Below are 18839 nucleotides of genomic sequence, written 5' to 3'. Positions count from 1 at the left end.
GCGTATTTGGCTGTGCGAAAACTGGGTTTGATTGTGACAAACATTCTCGCAGAGAAAGATGGCAGCTACGAACATGTTTCTCCTACAATCTGTTTTGATGTTTGTGCCATCACATTTTTTGAACAGAAAAATAAATGACAGCAAAGAGATGTAACATTGTTTATTTTTTATCATGTTTGCGGTGACTGTGTCATATTACTAGTCACTTTCTTGGTTGCAAATCAAATCGTTCCGCAAAATATTAGTCGAACAAAAATCCTGATTGCCCGATCGGGCAAGTCTTATTTTACTTGCCCACAGAATGATATATATTTCGCTTGCCCCATGTAATCAGGCAAGCGTTAGTGTCGAACACTGCTTCAAATTCTTTTTCACAGCAAGTTAAAGCGTGTAAATGCTATTTTTAGTTCTACTTTTCTTGTGAATTAATGATATGCAGTAATATACATGATCACCAAATTCAGCTGCAAAAGTTCACTAAAATCATGCCCTGTCAGGCAGGGTTGTTATCTGGATAATGTACACTGTAACACTTGCGGCCACTCAGACATGGGGCCGAAAATTCTGTTTTATTGCACAAAAATGTGAACTAAGGTACAGATTGTGTTAGCCTGCTTTATGCAAAACAAATATTGATGCAAAAGTAAATAAATTTATTCATACACAGTTTTTTTTTGGGAAAGAAAAGAGATTTGATTTATCTGTCAAACAGTGACATTCATCCGACCAATGGGTAGTTTGAACGAGGAGTACATGATGCTGTTGAAAGAGGGTTTTGTGTTGATGAAATCGATGTTTGCCTCTGGCAAATGTCATGCCCAAAATAACTTCGTACATATGTATATAGCACTCTGGTATGGCTTAGATGTACCACATGTGTGGGACATTTGGGGTGGCTTAATTTTTAAGCTTAACCTCCATCCTAGACATCAGCACTGCACTGATGAGGCCCAGAAGGCCGAAACAGTACTGTCTGCAGTCGTTGTTGTCAGTTGCCTGATGACTGGGTCGTGTGAAGCATGAAACTCCGAGTAGCAAATAAATGAATTAGTCTGACTCCAGCTCAACTTGGTTGCATTCCTTTTGAACAAAGGAACGCAACCGAGTTGAGTAAACACATCTGGTCCCTAAAGGAATTTGCTGTAACCTGGAAAGTAATGGCTAGTGTCAGGCCATATTCAAATGTAATAAAGAGATGCAATCTTTGTATTAACAGAGAAATTTTACATCATATGTAAACTGGGAGCGGGCACCCTGAACAAAAGGAATGAACTGGCGAGTGCATGCTGGCACACAACCAAATATTTGATAAAGCATGCTTGAACCGTCAACTTATAAAAGGAACATTAGTCAAGTGTTTCATTCACCTGACGAGAGAGGACCATCAGGCCCTTTTGAAACAGTTCTGTAATGTTTTAATTTTTCTTTTCCTATACAATTAATTATAAAGCTCCGTGATTGCAGAGCACTCTTCGACTTAAGATAAGGTTTTCACGTTTCTAATATAACGAGATGCTTCCGTGAAGCATAGACTGGGTTGCCTGTGGTACGTGCTACAGAAAATCAGAAGGCACTGAATTGTGTGGTATTGAAATACAGCATTCCAGTCTCTGAAGAATAACAAATAAAAAAGAAGCAAGAAACTTTGGCTTCTGGGCTGACATGTTGATAATTTTCAAGTTCCCTCACAACTTCTTTGCACCACAAGTGTGCCCTCTGAGCATCTGACAGCTTTGTAACACTGAACTTCACTGAAGTCAAGCCCTGTTCCGTGGGGTCAGTGTTAGGATGGGAGACCAAAACAATAAACCCCTCATAAAAAACAGAAGCATCTGACCGAAAATACTATTAACGCTATAACAAATGCAAACTCAGCAAGGTACAGATTTTGTTAGCTTGCTTTATGCAAAACAAATATTGATGAAAAAGCAAATAACTATTGATACAAAGTTTTTAGAAAGAGCAGAAGGAAGTTTCCGGGACGGTCGATCGAGAATGAAATATTTACGACATGAAAACAACATTAATTTTGAACCGTGAATATTGAATATAAAAAGTTACGATCAGCGACAAACATTTTGGGAGATTTTTGCTACGTTCAAGTAAATTGCAAAATCGAAAGTGACATGGCCGGAATTCAGCGGGCGCCGTGATTAAGTTAAGGCGGCATGTTTACTCGCCAAACAGTGAAGCATCTGTGTCAAATGATGGCAAGATACCGGGTTTTTGTAAGTTTCTTTTTCTGGCAAGTGTTATAAAGTTTGACAATGAAATGAGCAAAGTCAAAACAAAGATCGCAATCGCCCAACTCTTGTTTATGCAAAGTCAAAATTTACTCTCCAAGACACGTACGACGTTATTATCACCAGGTAATTCCATCATTTTGGCAATAGCAGCTACTTTATTATTCATCTGCGTCACAAGTTTTCACTGATTTTGGGGCTCATTTTGTTGAAACTCAAGCACGCTTCCAACAGGCCTGTGAACCCTTCCTGCTTACAGAGCAATACTAAAAAACTTCTCCCATATCACATTTCAACCTTAAGCTCGAAAATTCAATACACAACATGATATTATAATTCACAAACTAAGGCAGAAAATACCACCGAATCCTTTTCCAAGAAAAGTTTTATTGAAACAAACAACATATTTGCTCTTAGAGGCGAAAACCTCTTCCTATTTCATTGCGTGCGTGAAGACAAGAAACTCAATTGTGTCAAATTACCATGTACTTCAGGTAAATGCAGCTCACTTTGATTTCGTCTCGACGGGCGATAGATTGTTGTCGAAGTCCAGTACTCGTCGCTTTTGAGATTCATGCCTAGTTTATCCAACTGACTTTCCATTATTGAGCTCCATAAGGGTATATTTTGTTTAAGGATCCACTAAAACGCCATTCACGTTGCATGACTTTCGATGCCATTGCAGGCAAAGTTAATGATTCTACTGTGTCCACCAGAGAAATCTACGCAGTTCCACTACCCTCTCGTTCCTAAGAAAATACGTGCAGAAGGCTCTATACACAAAGACACCACTTATACCAGGGGAGTGACAGGCAAGACTTTTACCGACATGGGAAAAAAAAAAAACAAAAACAAAAAAAAATAAAACAAATAAAACAAACAAACTAAACACAGACCTCGACTGGTTTTGCCCATAGGCAACCCAGTAATTATATAAATTTATTATTCATTCAAAATATTTCCCCATTTCTGATTGGTTAAAACCACATGCATAATTCACCATAACCAGCTGCTGTTCACCAAATTTGGAAAGAAACTTCATCATATTGAATCAGTGACGTCAAAAGTGCAGCCCGCTGCAGGTTATTGAACCGATGACGTCAAAATGACGTCAAAAGTGCAGCCCGCTGCAAATTATTGAACCGTTGACCGAAAAAAGCTGGGGATGAGATTGTGTTATTTTGTTGGAGGGTGCGAAATTGTTAAAAATAAAGCTCATTTTCTCCTTTAAGAGTTTGAAAATATTTTGAATGAATAATAAAGCAATTATTGAATTCGGCTTTTGTAGAATAATTATGAAGAATTCTGCAGATCTCGGAGGATATTATCCAACTCGGCCTGTTTTGCGGTCGCCCACTCATCAGGGGTTTTTCCCTGATTTTCCTCATCTCCTGATGAGTGGGCGACCACAAAACAGGCTTGTACGGATGAACTTGTAGTTTATTTGTTTTTTTCTTCCATATGTACTTCGCTCTACTTCTGTGTATTGAGCACAGTTTTACGAAAATCAAGTTTCGCAATTTATATAATTATATATATATAACTGCAGAGGCCTTCTGGGCCTCGTCAGTGCAGTGCTGATTTCTGGGATGGAGGTTAAGCTTATAGAGCCACCCCAAATGTCCCACACATGTGGTACATCTAAGCCATGCCAGAGTGCTCAAACTAGCGAGCTAGTGAGCATGCGCAATTGCTAGCAGCAATGACTCATCCCAGTAGAGTGCTCAATTTGGACATGAAAGCAAAAGCTTTGTAATGCCAAAGAGCTATATCTAACTGCACATATATATATATATATATATACACATGTACATACGGAAGCGACACCTAGCTGCAATGAATTGCAATAATATTGTAAGGATGAAAAATAACTGTACAGTGAAAAGGTTGATTTATATAATTAGGTAATTATGAGCAGGAAATGGTTAAAGCGTGTTGCATCATATTGTGACCCTACCTCTTTAATACAACCACCCTGTTAATACGACCAATTTTCCAAGGCCTAAAGGTGGTCGTGTTAATGGGGTTCCACTGTACCAGTATTATTTTTTCCTCAAATTCAAGCTGTTTCTTGAAGATTTTGTTCCTGGCAGAGACAATGGCATTTAAAAATTAGGTTGACCAGTGAGTCTGGAAGGTTCCATGTTTGGTCCAGAATAGATTTGCCACATGCGACTCTGTAGCATTTTGCTTTGCAGTGTTCTAATATAAGGTGTTGACCAGGGTCTTGGAGTTGCAGGTTGCATCCGGACGCATATTTTAGGGCGGTATCCCTCTCAGGATCAGTAATATTGAGCAACCAGTTTCAGTTTGGTTGTGAAGATTAACATTACTTTAAGTTCCCCAAAGAAACCTGTACATCTTATTTGTATCAGAATCAATATAATCAATATTATATTATCATTATAATGGTGTGCCATGATTGCAAAAATAACCGATTGTTTGGAAGGCAGTTGCAAGGTACATGTACAATGTAGTTCTGTAACGAACTTGAAACCAGGGTTCTGGGTTGATCATTCTTTAACCGCATGCTGGAGTTGTTCTGCATACAGCTTCTCATGATCAACTGCACTGGTCTGCCTCCTGCTGGCTGGCCATGGGATTCTAAGGATTTGTTGTTTCACTTGCTCTCCCCCTTTGGTAGAGTTGTCTTTTGACTATAATTTATTAATACAAATACTACTGCAGTGTTCTCCTTCTCTAAATATTGTATCTATCACATTAAAGTTTGATGTATAACAACAACAATAACAACACTTTATTCACTCTTGTACAAGCTTAAATATAATTACATATAAATATGAAAGAAAAAATAACTAGAATAGTGTACAAATATTGAGTCTGGAGGCTAATTAACTGAGGCTAATTAGTTTTCGAGTTAGCCCCCAGTAGTAATATAGTACATGTAATATAGTAATATTGTTGTTAGTATAAACAGACCTTCAGGACCAAAAATTAATGTTCTGCGCATAATGTCATTCCGACAGGCAATCATTCAACTTGGAGGAGAGGCGGAACTGGTTGATCTTGGACTGCAGAAAGACACTGATCTTCAGCTTCCTCCTGTTTTGCTAGGAATACTTGGAAAGGATCCTGCCAAGAAAACAGTAAGTGAACACCACTACCAATTGAGCACTTTACTGTAAGGGTATCGTACATGTAATCTATCCTCTAAAAAAAATACTCTGTTTGGTTTTAAAATTTTACTAATAATTGCATTTTAAGATCAGCTGAATCTTATTTCATTTTTCATTTATTTTGCAATTTGCAGTTGTGTATTTATGGACATCTTGATGTTCAACCAGCAAATCTGGTAGGTGTATGAAGATTTTGTCATTGGTGTTAAATTGTCATCCATTCCTTCAGTCATTAATTGCAATAAATTATTATTAAATTTGTCCTTTTTATAGTTGTCTAGCTTTTGAGGCATTAATTTGAATATATTAATTTTATTCTGACAATTCAAATGCCTCTTGAAAGCTTGACAACTAAAGCTTAGCTATCAACATTAGGGGACTCAGTGTTTCTACATGTACATTTTTAATCCTATTGCACCATAGGTTGTCAGTCAGTCAGTTTGTTTAATATGTCATCTTGGAAATTAATCTGCCAGTCTGTCGTCAGGCAGCTGTTAGGCAGTCAGACAGACAGCCAACCAGTCAGTCAGTTACCCAGTTATCCAGTCATCTAGTCAGTCAGACATACAGTCAGTCCTTCAGTCAGTCTGAGTTAAAAGTCAGTCATCCAGTGATTTACTCGACATTACAATTACTGTAGTTAGTCAGTATATATGAGGGCTATTGTGACAGGTCAGTCAGTCATTGATTTCTCACCACTCAGGGAATTGGTCAGTTATAAGTTTAATAAGCTCTTAACTGGTAAGTAATATTGGGCAACCAGTTTCAGTTTGGTTGTGAAGATTAACATTACTTTAAGTTCCCCAAAGAAACCTGTACATCTTATTTGTATCGGAATCAATATTGTATCAGAATCAATATAATCAATATTATAACCGATTGTTTGGAAGGCAGTTGCAAGGTACATGTACAATGTAGTTCTGTAACAAACTTGAAACCAAGGTTCTGGGTTGATCATTCTTACTGCTTCAACTGCATCTGTTCTTGACAACAAGAAAGGCTGGATGAACGAAGAAGGTATGTTTTATCTCCACACTGTTTGTTCAGAGAAGAAACTTTTCATGCGAGCGACAAACACGATTCTCGGAATTCGAAACAAGGTTCAAACGATTGTATTGTTGTCATGGGTATCACGTTACTGAGCATGTGCTTTTAAGCATGTATGCAAATTTTCATTTGTTTGCTTTTCTCTTGAAGTCGTTTAGTGTTCTAAAAAAGGTCTCTATTTAAAGCACTATTCTTTTTTTAAAGTGACAACTAGTGTCCTTTTCTTGTGTTGTTTAAACTGCAAGTTCTTCTCAAATTGTGATCTTAAGATTTTGTTGTGCGAAAATACTTGGCTATAAGATGCACTTCAATTTTAGCACTAACTTGCCACCCAAAGACAGATTTTTCTTGAAAAAACCGTGCGCCTTATAATCGAATAACTACGGTAAGTTTGTATTTTTCCCACCCCCCCACCCAACTGGAAGCTTTGTCTTCTTTAATCGGTATGGCTGTGCTTTGTCTTGCAAACATTTTACGTTATGGTATTTCATCTAGTTTATTTTAGTTCGGTCATTTTGTCTCATAGTTCATTACATTATATTATTCCGCATGTTACCACTGTTTAACCCACTGTTTTACATTTCTTACTTACTTATCGGTGACAGGGAAGTGCACCCTGGGCTGCACTTTACCCCACCATAGGTGGGACAGCCCTTCTTGGCAATAGGTCCGGATTGCTTACTCCAAGGTGGTACAACTCACCATCTGACCTATTCTCCTTCCAGAAACTAAGGGCACCCTTCTTCTGGTCCACCCTATGTTACATTCTATTGTAGGGTTGCCTCTAGAGACACCGCTACTTTAGGGGGTCCTCCTAGGGACACCGCTACCCTAGGGGGCATAGACTCTGCCTTCCCTGCCACCCAAATTTTGCCAAAGGATAGTGATTAACATAATGTGATTAAATTAAACAATAAATAGATAGTGTTCCTCCTTCGCTAGTCTCACACAAGCCTTACAGGGGTGGGGGGAGGAGTAATCATCATTACCCTCAGTTGTCCATGCCCCTCTCCTGGGCATGCGAAAATCAATATTCCCTGCGGCTCTCCCCTTTTTATGTCACTGACACTTAGGGACTCATTAACCAGTCATTTAATCAGTCAGCCTGTCTGTTGGCTGCACATGATTCTCTTATACTATATACATGTACTGGTAAATGAATGTGTTTTGAAAGGTGGTTTCCAATCCCTTCTCACTTTTAGGGAAAATTTGAATTAATATAATTATAGCTTTAGCCAAGCCTAAAAGCGGACCTCCCTGATTATTTATTCTTACTTTAAATCATTTTCTTTGCTTTCTTCTATAGAAAAATTCATTGCTTAACTAGTGAATTCCACGGTAAATTTTATGCTAAAAACTGATATCCCATGAATCACGAAGCGATGAGTACGATATCGGTTTCGGAGACAGTGTCACAAGAGCTCCTTAGATTATACCGTGGAGGTGACTTAATGGAAATTAACGAGGCTACATGTGTACTGTCGGTGCTAAACCTTTAAGAGCCTTGAATGTAATTAAAAGAATTTAAAAAAAAAAAAAGCTTTTCAATCAACTTTTTCTTTACGTCCAAAAGAGTACAGATGATTTTTATTTACTTCCAGTTGACAATAAAAAATCAGTTTTCATTCCTGAACAAAGTAAAAACCGATTAAACCACTTTTCGAAAAGAAAAATGGTTTAGTGCCCAACGAAAGAATTTGTGGAGTAAATTCTTGCACTAAGTATGGGCTATTACTGGTATTCTGTTTTGTCGTTGTCGTTCTCTTTCGCTCTTCTTACGTTTCTGTTATAGTCATTAGGTCCTCCAGGCATCATGTAACCTTATCAGAGCTTCTAAAGACATGCCAAAAATTGCAAAAATCAGCTTTAAGTTTATATCCCTCCGATGCTTGAATTGAATAACTGCGCAGCCGTCAGTGTGCACCACAGCTATAATGATATGTCAAACTGGATTGAAACCAGGGAAAAATGTAGAAAGAAAGCATTTTCCAAACCGTTTGTATCCACCTGAACACATAAAGCATTGACTCTCTAAGAACTATAGTTGATGTAGTATGGCCATGTAGCCACGTCAATCCATAGAAAGCGCGCGAAAAATGAGGCCCTGTTTATGCTTAGGTGAGTTAACCTGAGTTGAGCCTGCAATCCAATTGAAAACCAGTACCTGGTCAGCAGTCAACTTCCAAAAAAAAACAGCTGACCTCGGTGAACTCTAAGCTTGAGCCGGCGATATGGTCACATGATACTGGTCAGCAGGTACCTTGTTTTGACAGGTGTCAATATTGATCGAAACATGGATGTCCAATATCAAAGATGTGTGCTGTAAACTAGTATGATACTGGTCACATTGGCATACATGGAGGGGTGGATGTACTTACGGATAATTCAGAGCAGAAAATACCTTTATCCAGGCGATTTGCCATAAACTTGAAAAACGCTGGGCCAACTTTTTTCAAGATATTACCCATGGCAAATGCAATCCATTTCAATCTTCTTTTTCCTTTTGCTGTATTTCTTTTTTGTTCTTCAACAGTTTATGTGGTTATTGCAATGTTTTATTCTACTTTAAATTTGGGCATTTTGGGAGTCATGAAATTTTATCTTTTTGTGTGACATACTGTAGCCCTTTAAGTGACTCAGTCAGTCATTTGCAGAGATGCCAACCTATGGAGATCTAAAATCTGTAGATTTTTTCCATCCGGTCTCCCCACCCCTCCCCCCTCGATCAACCTACCCACTCCCCCTCCCTTCCTCTCTCCCCCCTTCCTTAAACGCACCCACCCATCCCCCAGCAGCTCCTTCAGAATACAAGAATATTCTGCCGCCATTGTGAATTTGCGGGAAAACAGGGTACTTATGTAAAGAATTTTTATTGGTTAATGGGAGATCCAATCAAACAATCGGTTATATGGCTATGATAGCTAAAGGAAGTCATTTTGTTTAGTTCTATTAACGTGTGTTTGAAACTCAGAGATGAAGAAGTGCATTAAGAAACAATGAAACGAGTTTGAAAAAATCGATTTTTTTTTAAACTTGGGGATGCAATTTGAGTCTAGAATGGAGAAACGTCTGTGAAAGGTTCAGAGTCGTTTGTATCCGGGAGATTTAATGACCCGTAAGGGAGACTGGGAGATTCGTTCCGTATCCGGGAGAGTCCGGGATATTCCGGGAGAGTTGGCATGTATGCATTTGTAATTTCAGTTGTGGACTTTGAAGAAGAGAGAACAAAAGATGCGAAATTAAATGTAGTTTGTAAAGCAACGAAACTTGACAATGTATGATATTGTATTCTGTATTTATTTTTAGGATGATGGATGGAACACAGAGCCATTTGAGTTGAAAGAAATAGATGGCAAACTGTATGGAAGAGGATCAACTGATGATAAGGTGAAGAACAGGCTGGGGTTTCAATAAAAGCCAGTTACTGGCAATTTACTGCCACCCTCAGGGCCTCTTGCCTCTTTTACGGTGTCTAATGCCAGGCAATTTTACTCATCAAACTTGTAGGGACATCCTCGGGCACCTGATCATTGGAATCAATGGGTTAAAATTAAAAGTGTAAATAATATTATAAAGTTTACTGTATGACATTTGGCAAACAAATTAAAGAAAGGATTCCCTTGTTTAATTCGTTCGTTAATTCCTAACAATGGCATTATATGGTATGTGATGCCAAAAATGTCACGCAGTCAACTTGATTACACTAAATTTAAATTTTTAATCCATTGATTCCTCAGATGCCCGAGGATGTCCCTAAGCTAGTCGATGAGTAAAATCGTCTGGCATTAGATGTAAATTAAATCTGTTAAGTCTCACTCAGATCAAATTTTGACTTCATGGCTAAAACATTCTGTGTCAGTTATTTACAAATTCAAGTCTTAGCATCACCGGTAATTTGGCATTATGGCAAGGCTGAAATGTTAAGCAACAAGCTATACTTTACATATTTTTTTTACATTCAATTTGGAGGTATATTGCCTGTAATTGCAGTAAAATCGCACTGTCTCATATGGTACTTATTAATTAAATACATATGTTGGCAGGGTCCAGTTTTGGCATGGCTGAATGCTATTGAAGCATACAAAGAGACTGGGAATGAGCTGCCTGTAAACCTCAAGGTAAGACAGCTAGGTATACACTTATGTCCAGAAATGCATGCCCAATTTTGACCTCCAGCACAAAGTGTCTAAGCATTTGCTACCTATTTCTAACAATAAAGTTAGCTAAGGGTAAAGGTTAATATTAAAAACTGAAAGATTTCCAGCATTTCAATTGGCTCACCGGACACAGGCTATCAGTTCATATACCTGCTGTACCTACACCCTGTAATATGGTCAAGGAACACGTCAGCAATAAAGTGAACGGAAAACATTAATTTTTTTCCAGCTCTGAGAAAAAATGGCCGATGCTTTGGTCGACAATACTACCTCCGGGAATATCATGGAGTTTTTTATAAAACGATATTTAACATTCTACTCGGACTAGCTGGATAATATTATCCACATTGTGTCCAGGTTTGATTCTTGCATGGGCTCAGCATCATTCTTTGCATTGAGTTTGTTGGTTAAATTCTATAGTCTGCTCTGAAGCAGACTTGATTTCCAGTCTCCCAATAAGTACTTAGTACTGTAAACAGCACTTGTACCTACAGTACGGCCTGAAAGTATTGAGCCTTCGGGACGAGGCAATACCTCGTCTTTGTTGCGGGTAGTGGTCGCGCGCCACCGAGCTATATATGGAAAATTTTTTCCCTCGGTAAAACCAAGGTGCAATTTGCCGCGGGCAATTTGCCGCGAGAGAAAAGACGAGGCTTGCCACGGGAAAGAACAATGATCTGTTGCTCTTGTGAAATAAGCGGAAGACTGTATAGCTGTATAGGCATGAGACTTGGATATTGTGATTGATCATTATGATAGTTATAGCTGATTTCTGTTCATCAGTTTGTGTTTGAAGGGATGGAAGAATCTGGAAGTGAAGGACTGGATGACTTAATCTTTGAAAGAAAAGATACTTTCTTTAAGGTTGGTAGTAGAAGTTAGTGTCCTGAATACCAAGGCCATGACAAAGGTCCAAGTAATAGTTTTAAATCAGCTGATTTTACTGGTAATGATCATTATTTTGTTGAGTTGTTGTTATCTAATGGACCGAATGCATAAAGGACGTCCAAAAAAATTATCTTTTGTTTATGTGCTAATTAGACTCACTAGCCTCACTCTCAAGCAACATTAATTTGTATTTTGTCCATGCAAACGAGGCTAGTGAGGCTAATTAGCACATAAACAAAAGAATATTTTTTTGGCCATCATTTATGCATTCGGTCTGTAGTATGTTGCATTGGTTCAAGTTCTAAACTTGCAAGGCAAAGGGTCATGAAGTAAACTCAAACACTATTCTTTCTTTGCTAAAACTGAATGAGCAATAGGTACAGTAGCTTTATATTGAGTAGAGCATCTGATTGGTGTTGGGAGGATGTAGGTACATGTTATTGACTCCTGCCTTGGAGTCTGATTTCTCAGTTGTCGCACACATTTCACTACAGTTTACATCAATAGTTGGATTGGAAACTTGAAAGCAGGGTGTGCAGACCAGTGGGACAATATTTAATATTATCATTATTATTATTTGTGTATGTAGAACCTACTGTAGATAAATAACCTACTTGTAGCTCCCAGGAATTCCAGACTTATAGCCTAAGGGTAGAGCATCCAAGTGTTGCTACAGAGGTCGTACATGTAGGATTGAAATCTTACCCTGGACTCTGAGTTTAATTTCCATGGTCTTTTTGTGTGCTGCCAGGCAACTAGCTCATCATCCTAAATTGTGGGTGAACATTAAATTTTACAAAACTATAAATAATTAAATATTATTGCTTGGTTTGTACATTTTGCTGATAGGATATAAAGTAATTCAACTGTGAAGTTTGAAGGACCATCAGTCACCATCAGTCAGAGATAGAATTGGCAATGCGCTTACTTACACCTGTACATCTCAAGCAGCTCTTAGTAGTATCTGCATAAAATTTAATTTGTATGTCTTTTCTGCTAAAGTATCCAGTAGGTGTTTTTAAATATTGAGCTATGTAATATTCCAGACAAGTGCTGAATACCTCAACTTGATTTTTTTACCCAGTCTGTGGATTATGTCTGCATATCAGACAACTATTGGTTGGGGAAAAATAAGCCCTGCATCACCTATGGCTTAAGGTGAGAGTGGATTCCAGTTTTACGCAGATGCCTTGTGTTGGCCTGTTTCACAGGATGTTAGTATGTATGGTGATGTGATGTTGTTGATGATGATGATGAGGAGGAGGAGGAGGAGGAGGACAGCGCTGATGATGATAAAGACTATAGCCTGGTTTACACTACAGAAAGTTTTTTGGCATTTTGTTTACACTACAACATTTTTACCGTACGTACCAAAAATACCGTACCAAAATTTTTGGGCCCACGTAACACATCTCTTGGAGACATGCGCAGTTCAATTTAATCAAGAACGTCTACGTGATTTTGGTGGAGAATGAGCCGCCATCCTGAAATGTACGTCAAAAAACCACTAGCCTATATGAATTAAGGCTCAAACTTTGCCAGTTAAAGTTCTACTTGTTCTATCCAAACCGTGCCGATTTCCCCAGCACCCGTACCATTTTCAACCGTGCTTGGACTACCTCGCCGAAGGTCCCAGCACGGGTAAAAATTTTGGCTCGGCACCGCTGAAATTTGGTACGGACAGGCTGTTTACACTAAAAATTTTATCCGGGCTGAACCTTTTTTTTTGCACCCGTGCCAATTTCACCCAAGCCATCCCAAAAATTTTCTGTAGTGTAAACCGGGCTTATGTCACTGACAACAAAAGGACCATTCATGATTTTTTTCAGGAAACAAGGAAACAGATCTCAGTTATGATTGGTATTGGTTGTATAAATATTAATTCAGAGTGTTCCCTTTTTTATTCATAGAGGTATCTGCTACTTCTTTGTTGAAGTGACCTGTGCATCAAAGGATTTACACTCAGGAGTTTTTGGTGGCACTGTGTAAGTGACCCTATTGGAATACTGACAGTGTAACTGGGCATTTGTTTGAAAATAGTATAAGACAAAGGCAAAGGTGATATTATTGATTTCTGTTTTGACATTAATAATTGTCAAAACAGAAGTCAATAATATTCACCTTTGCCTTTGTCTTATCAATTCCTTTCTCTTATCCCATGCAGACATGAAGCCATGTCAGATCTCATTTTCCTTATGGACCAGTTGGTAGACTTGAAGGGAAACATCTTGGTTCCAGGTATAAATGATGACGTAGCTCCTTTAACGGAAGACGAGAAGGCAACATACACAGATATTGATTTTGACAAGGTAAACTTACTACAATGATGCCCATTTAATGTATGGTGATGACCTCACGGTGGCCTCGTTTTTGTCACCCATCCCCGCAAATGTGGTCTTTTGTGTCAGTTAAATAACGTGGAGGATGATCACGTGAGTTAATAAGCTTGAATTTGGTTTAATTCGATGCCATGGATGCACTAAAACTCCATCTGACCCTTCCATCGCTTTATACAGACTGTTTATTGTCCTCACCTTGAAGATACTGATGCATTCGAAAGTAAAAACGTTGGTTTAAGATCATACAAAAAAACTGAGAGAATGAATTAAATTCAGTTGGCCTCGTTTGGGTGTTTGCCACGGATCTACATTTAAGTCTAAGTTCTGATTTGAATGCGGTTAGTCTCTAAGTGATTGTGATGGGTATATCTATCACAATACTGTTGCATATAAATTATTAAGGAACTTTTTTGCAATGTGCTTTGTTTGTTCAGTGGATTTTGGTGTTATATTAGTGTGAAGCAAAAATCGTGGGTTTGAGTCTTGCATTCTTCTGAATATTTTCTACATTTTCAAAATTAGAAGGGAGTTCACTGTACTTAATGTAATTTCACACCAGAGGGAATGACGGTTTTTGTGAATGGAGTTTACGTGATCAGCTAACAGATCAAGAGGGCTAAGTACGGTTGACACTTAAGGAAAGTTCGTTATAATTATCATTCATTAAACCCTTGATGCGTGAAAGGGTTGATAACTCGGTTTACACTGTTTTCTTTTAGGAAGAATATCGTGCCGATATAGGCCATAACAAACTTATCCACGATACGAAAGAGGAAGTCCTGATGCATCGCTGGCGCTACCCCAGTCTCTCTCTTCACGGTATGAAATTTATATAGTGTTGTACTGTACTATTTACACATAACGCTGTTTGGGGAGTGCGTGTCATACGAGCAAACGAATCCCTGTTTTCGTGAAAGACTGGGCTTTACGCCACGTGAAGCCGTACCCACACCTCCGAGGAAAAAAGGCACAGTCTCCTTCCAGGAAAACGTTTGTGTTTCTAAGGAAACAAAATGTAAAGAATGACGTCAGCAAATATTTCCCTATACATACATACCGAGTTCGAGGTCCGTATTGTAAGCATTGATTTCAATGAATCAACGGGGAAAAACGTGAATCGGTAACTTACATTACTGACAGATAGAACGAGGTTAATAAGACATTTATCATTTCTCCGAGGTAATCAGGCTCGCTGGAAACGATAGTACTTGAAGTCGAGCGTAGTGTTCTACTGCCACAAATCTACGTGTCGCAACACTCGGCAAAGTCCCTTTGACTCATGGCTGTTTTTGCTTTCGCGGCCTCATACTCCTTATTCCAAAATGGGCGCCATTTTAGTATTCTTTTGTTTGCTTGCAAATTAGGTCTTGTTGCCTCGTTCTTAAACTTAAATTCAAAAAGAGTATTTACGAGGTTTGCAGACTAAAGAATAATTAAATGTTGGCCATTTTGGAATAAGGTGTATTCACCATAAGTCTGGACACATTTTCCTGGAGAATTTAGGCCAGACCACAACACCTGAAACACCGTTCCCTGGTCTTATCGAATAGTCTGTGGGATCTTAAACGTCCCACAGAGGGTTTTGAACAAACCATTGTGAGACGGGGCCTACGGTTTATAGTCCTTACCCAAGAAGACTTGAAAGTCTTAACCATTTGCGGATATAATTACTGAGGCAGTACTTTCTCCTCAGTTATTTACAGTCAGTCTGATGCTCAAGCAATTACGGAAAAAAATCTTTTGTTGAGTGACTACTATAAATACCAGAATGCAATGTTTCAGTCGTAGTAACTCAACAAAAGAATTATGATGCGTTACGTTATGAGGGGAACTGTCTATTAAGCCAACGGGCCGGCGGTTAATAAAGTAGCTTAGTTTACAAAATAGCAACATGAAAATGAGGCTTATAAAGTAGCTTAGTTCAGGTGAAGTCATGGGCATGCGTCAAAATCTAAATAAACGAATAAATCTTAGTGGCTATTTGAAATAGTTGCTTGCAAGATTCAAAACGTTTCGCAAGTTTATTTCACCTGGACATCGTTTAAAACTTTCTGGAAAATGTTGCATCGAAATTTGAAATTTAGCGAAGAAATCCACTCAGTCTGGCCCTGACAACATATACAGGCGAAATTATTGAAGCAAGCAGGAGATGGAATAATTTCATCAGTGGTCAGCCTATTCCAACTCTGCATAACATGCAAAACAGTATTTAGCAACTGGAAAACAGCAAGGCTCACTCCTGTCAGTCTGTGTTCAAGAAAGACGATGAAACGGAACGTGGCAACTACAGACCAATTTCAGTTGTTAAGTATTCTAAGCAACTTGCTTGAAGATCTTCTTTTTTTTGTCACTTACGTCCAAGCAAGATCTTAGAATCCGTGGTAAATGATAATGATACGATCACACGTCACGTTTATACAGAAAAATAATCTGGTAACGGCTAATCAATGGGCATAGTACGGGCGTCGACATTCGACGGAACTACTATTAACACACCTCACAGAAACATGGCGAACAGCACTCGACTCGGAATCCGCGGTAGCAGTAGCTTTCGTAGATTTCAAAAACGCGTTTGACAGTGTTTTCAACCCTATTCTGTTGAGGAAATTGGAGGGAGGCTTTGGTGTAGCAGTCCCACTCCTCCATTGGATTGAAAACTATCTAAAGGGAAGGAGACAATTCACTGTTGTAAACGGTGCGAAGTCGGACGTGCTACCGGTCCAATGTGGTATCCCTCAAGGAGATGTCTTAGGACTAACCCTGGCTTTTCTCCCTGTTTACGAACGACCAGCCATGTCATGTGAAGTCTGGATCTGGCAACATGTTTGCCGACTAAATCACGGTTACTGGGAATGACAGTAGACGACAAGCTGACCTGACTCCCATACGTACTTGAGCTCAAGAAATCATTTGCCAGTAAGTTAAGATTATTCAAGCAATCAAGATTTCTTCCCAGCAGCTTTCGCCTAGATCTCTATTTTAAAGTGATCCTGCCCTCATTGACCCATGGTCTCGTCTTATGAGGCTCGTGCATGCTGGAACAGCGAAATTCTTCAGTCTTTGGAACGGCTTCCTTTGCAGAGCAGCTACACGTATTTTTAACTTTCCTAATGACATGTAGTCAACCTGAATTCTCACTACAAATCTGCAATTTTGTCCCCATAAAGCGTACCAAAACGTATCGAAACGGACTGTAGGTTATGCGGCACGAGTACCCGATTCACTATCCACCCCGCGTTTCAGCACCCATCCTCGGAGACCTAGGGGCAGTCAGTCGAGACGAGACGAGACGAGAATCGGGACTGGCGTAAAGTTTTCAAGAATTGGTTAATTTCACTTGTTATAGGAGTCTCAAGCGGAAACTGAGATTAGATCAGACAATTTTAAGAATTTTACTCTTAAAGTGACATCTGCTTCCACGTGCACTTTTAGATCGGAAGATTTTGTTTACACATAACGTAACAGAACTTTAAAACATTTTAACCTCATTTAAATGTATATATCTTAGGTTTTAGACAAGTCGTAAATTCTCTTAAGTCCATTAGTACATTAGATCCTTAGACAAACGACCCCGAAAGCTTTTAGCTTTGAATATGATCGTTTTAAAATAAAGGATTTGATTACCGGATGGACGGACGGATGGATAGATTAAATCATATCGCGGGTATTATGTGAAAGAATAAACACCTCTATTTTGTCGGTGATCACTTTTTTAAGGTGTCAGTCTTACGTTCTCCACCACCAAATCAAATTTCATGAAATTAAATCAAATTAAAGGTTGGTTTTGATGAGAGGAGAAAACCGGAGTACCCGGAGAAAAACCTCTCAGAGCAGAGAAGAAAACTAACAAACTCAACCCTTGTATGACGTCAAAAGCACGTGACCCAGAGTTAAACGCGTCAATTTCATGAGCTTCTGGTGACGTTGAGCCCTGGAATCGAGTGCGTTCCTCATTCGTGGAAGACCAGTTCTTTCAGCTCACTCCTTCTGTGTTTTCTATCATTTAAATGTTGTTTTACTATTTATCTGTTAGGTATCGAAGGTGCGTTTTATGAAGCGGGTTCCAAAACGGTCATTCCCAAAAAGGTAAGCGCCTCGTGAGTCCACAACATTTTGACCACTGTGATGACGAATATCGTTGTCGATAAGAGTGCAGACAACGCTGAACCACTTTCGATTTGTTAAATAGGCTGGGAACCTCGCCCATATTCAGTATACAACATATCAAGGTGGAATAGGCTTGAAATGTCGTGGTTTTATAAGCTCCCTAATGTAGTATATCAGGTTGAAGTCTTCAGACTGAGATTTAGCTCTTATTAACTGAGCAGGAGGTCTGTATGGGAGAATCTTGACCGAGATCGTGAGTACAGACCGAACGCAGTGAGGTCTGTACACATGACCGAGGTCAAGATTCTCCCATACAGACTGACTAAGCTCGGTTAATATGATGGTTATTATATGGCAAACAAGGACAATTTAATTCGTTTAATGTAACTGGATGGTACTAACTGACATTTTGCTTGCGAACGGCGATGAGTGGCGATGAGCTGAACTTAATTCTGTCAAAGTTTGCTCGTCATCCTCTCTCTTGTCATCATGCTGTTTGGCACTTCCATAAATAAATATTGGTAGAAGAAAATAGTCAATATTCTTGCTTTTTAGTTTGCATCTTTTCACCGCAAAACATTACCGGGAAAATCTAGACCGGGGTCAATATCGATTTCAGCCAATCAAATTCGTGAACTTGGTAGTTCCCAGTCCTTGTGAGTCCTTGTGAGACAGAGCCATATAATAAATATCGTGCGAACGAGTGAGATATTGTTCTTGCCACGAGAACATGGAATTCATATCTTCGAGTAACGTGTAATTTTCTTTTATTATATAGACAGGAGTGTTTACTCACCATTTTTCTTTCTAACACTTAGTACAAACTTTATCGCAAATTCTTGCACCTCGGCGGTAGGAATTTCTTCAATTTTCGCATTTCTTCTTCACTTGCAAGGAATTCCTTGAATAATTTTAAGTTGT

At 38.9% G+C, this 18839-nt stretch overlaps 2 protein-coding genes across 3 annotated transcripts in view; one reads left to right on the top strand and one right to left on the bottom strand.

Annotated features, from left to right (window-relative positions):
* Positions 1-18839, bottom strand: part of LOC138014528 (myotrophin-like) — a 463943-nt gene that overhangs the window by 105667 nt on the left and 339437 nt on the right. The window lies entirely within an intron of this gene.
* LOC138014524 (cytosolic non-specific dipeptidase-like) overlaps positions 1-18839 on the top strand; it is a 31408-nt gene that overhangs the window by 4117 nt on the left and 8452 nt on the right. For both annotated transcript variants that reach the window (XM_068861615.1, XM_068861614.1), the window contains exons 4-13: positions 5231-5350; positions 5515-5556; positions 9734-9814; positions 10471-10545; positions 11368-11448; positions 12557-12630; positions 13383-13457; positions 13637-13781; positions 14531-14630; positions 17845-17897. In XM_068861615.1, coding sequence (XP_068717716.1) covers positions 5231-5350; positions 5515-5556; positions 9734-9814; positions 10471-10545; positions 11368-11448; positions 12557-12630; positions 13383-13457; positions 13637-13781; positions 14531-14630; positions 17845-17897 — 846 coding nt within the window. The remainder of the gene's footprint in view (positions 1-5230; positions 5351-5514; positions 5557-9733; positions 9815-10470; positions 10546-11367; positions 11449-12556; positions 12631-13382; positions 13458-13636; positions 13782-14530; positions 14631-17844; positions 17898-18839) is intronic.

This window comes from Montipora capricornis, chromosome 8 (assembly GCF_036669925.1).
Source record: "Montipora capricornis isolate CH-2021 chromosome 8, ASM3666992v2, whole genome shotgun sequence".
Classification (NCBI taxonomy): Eukaryota; Metazoa; Cnidaria; class Anthozoa; order Scleractinia; family Acroporidae; genus Montipora; species Montipora capricornis.
This window is presented reverse-complemented; position numbering and strand designations above follow the sequence as displayed.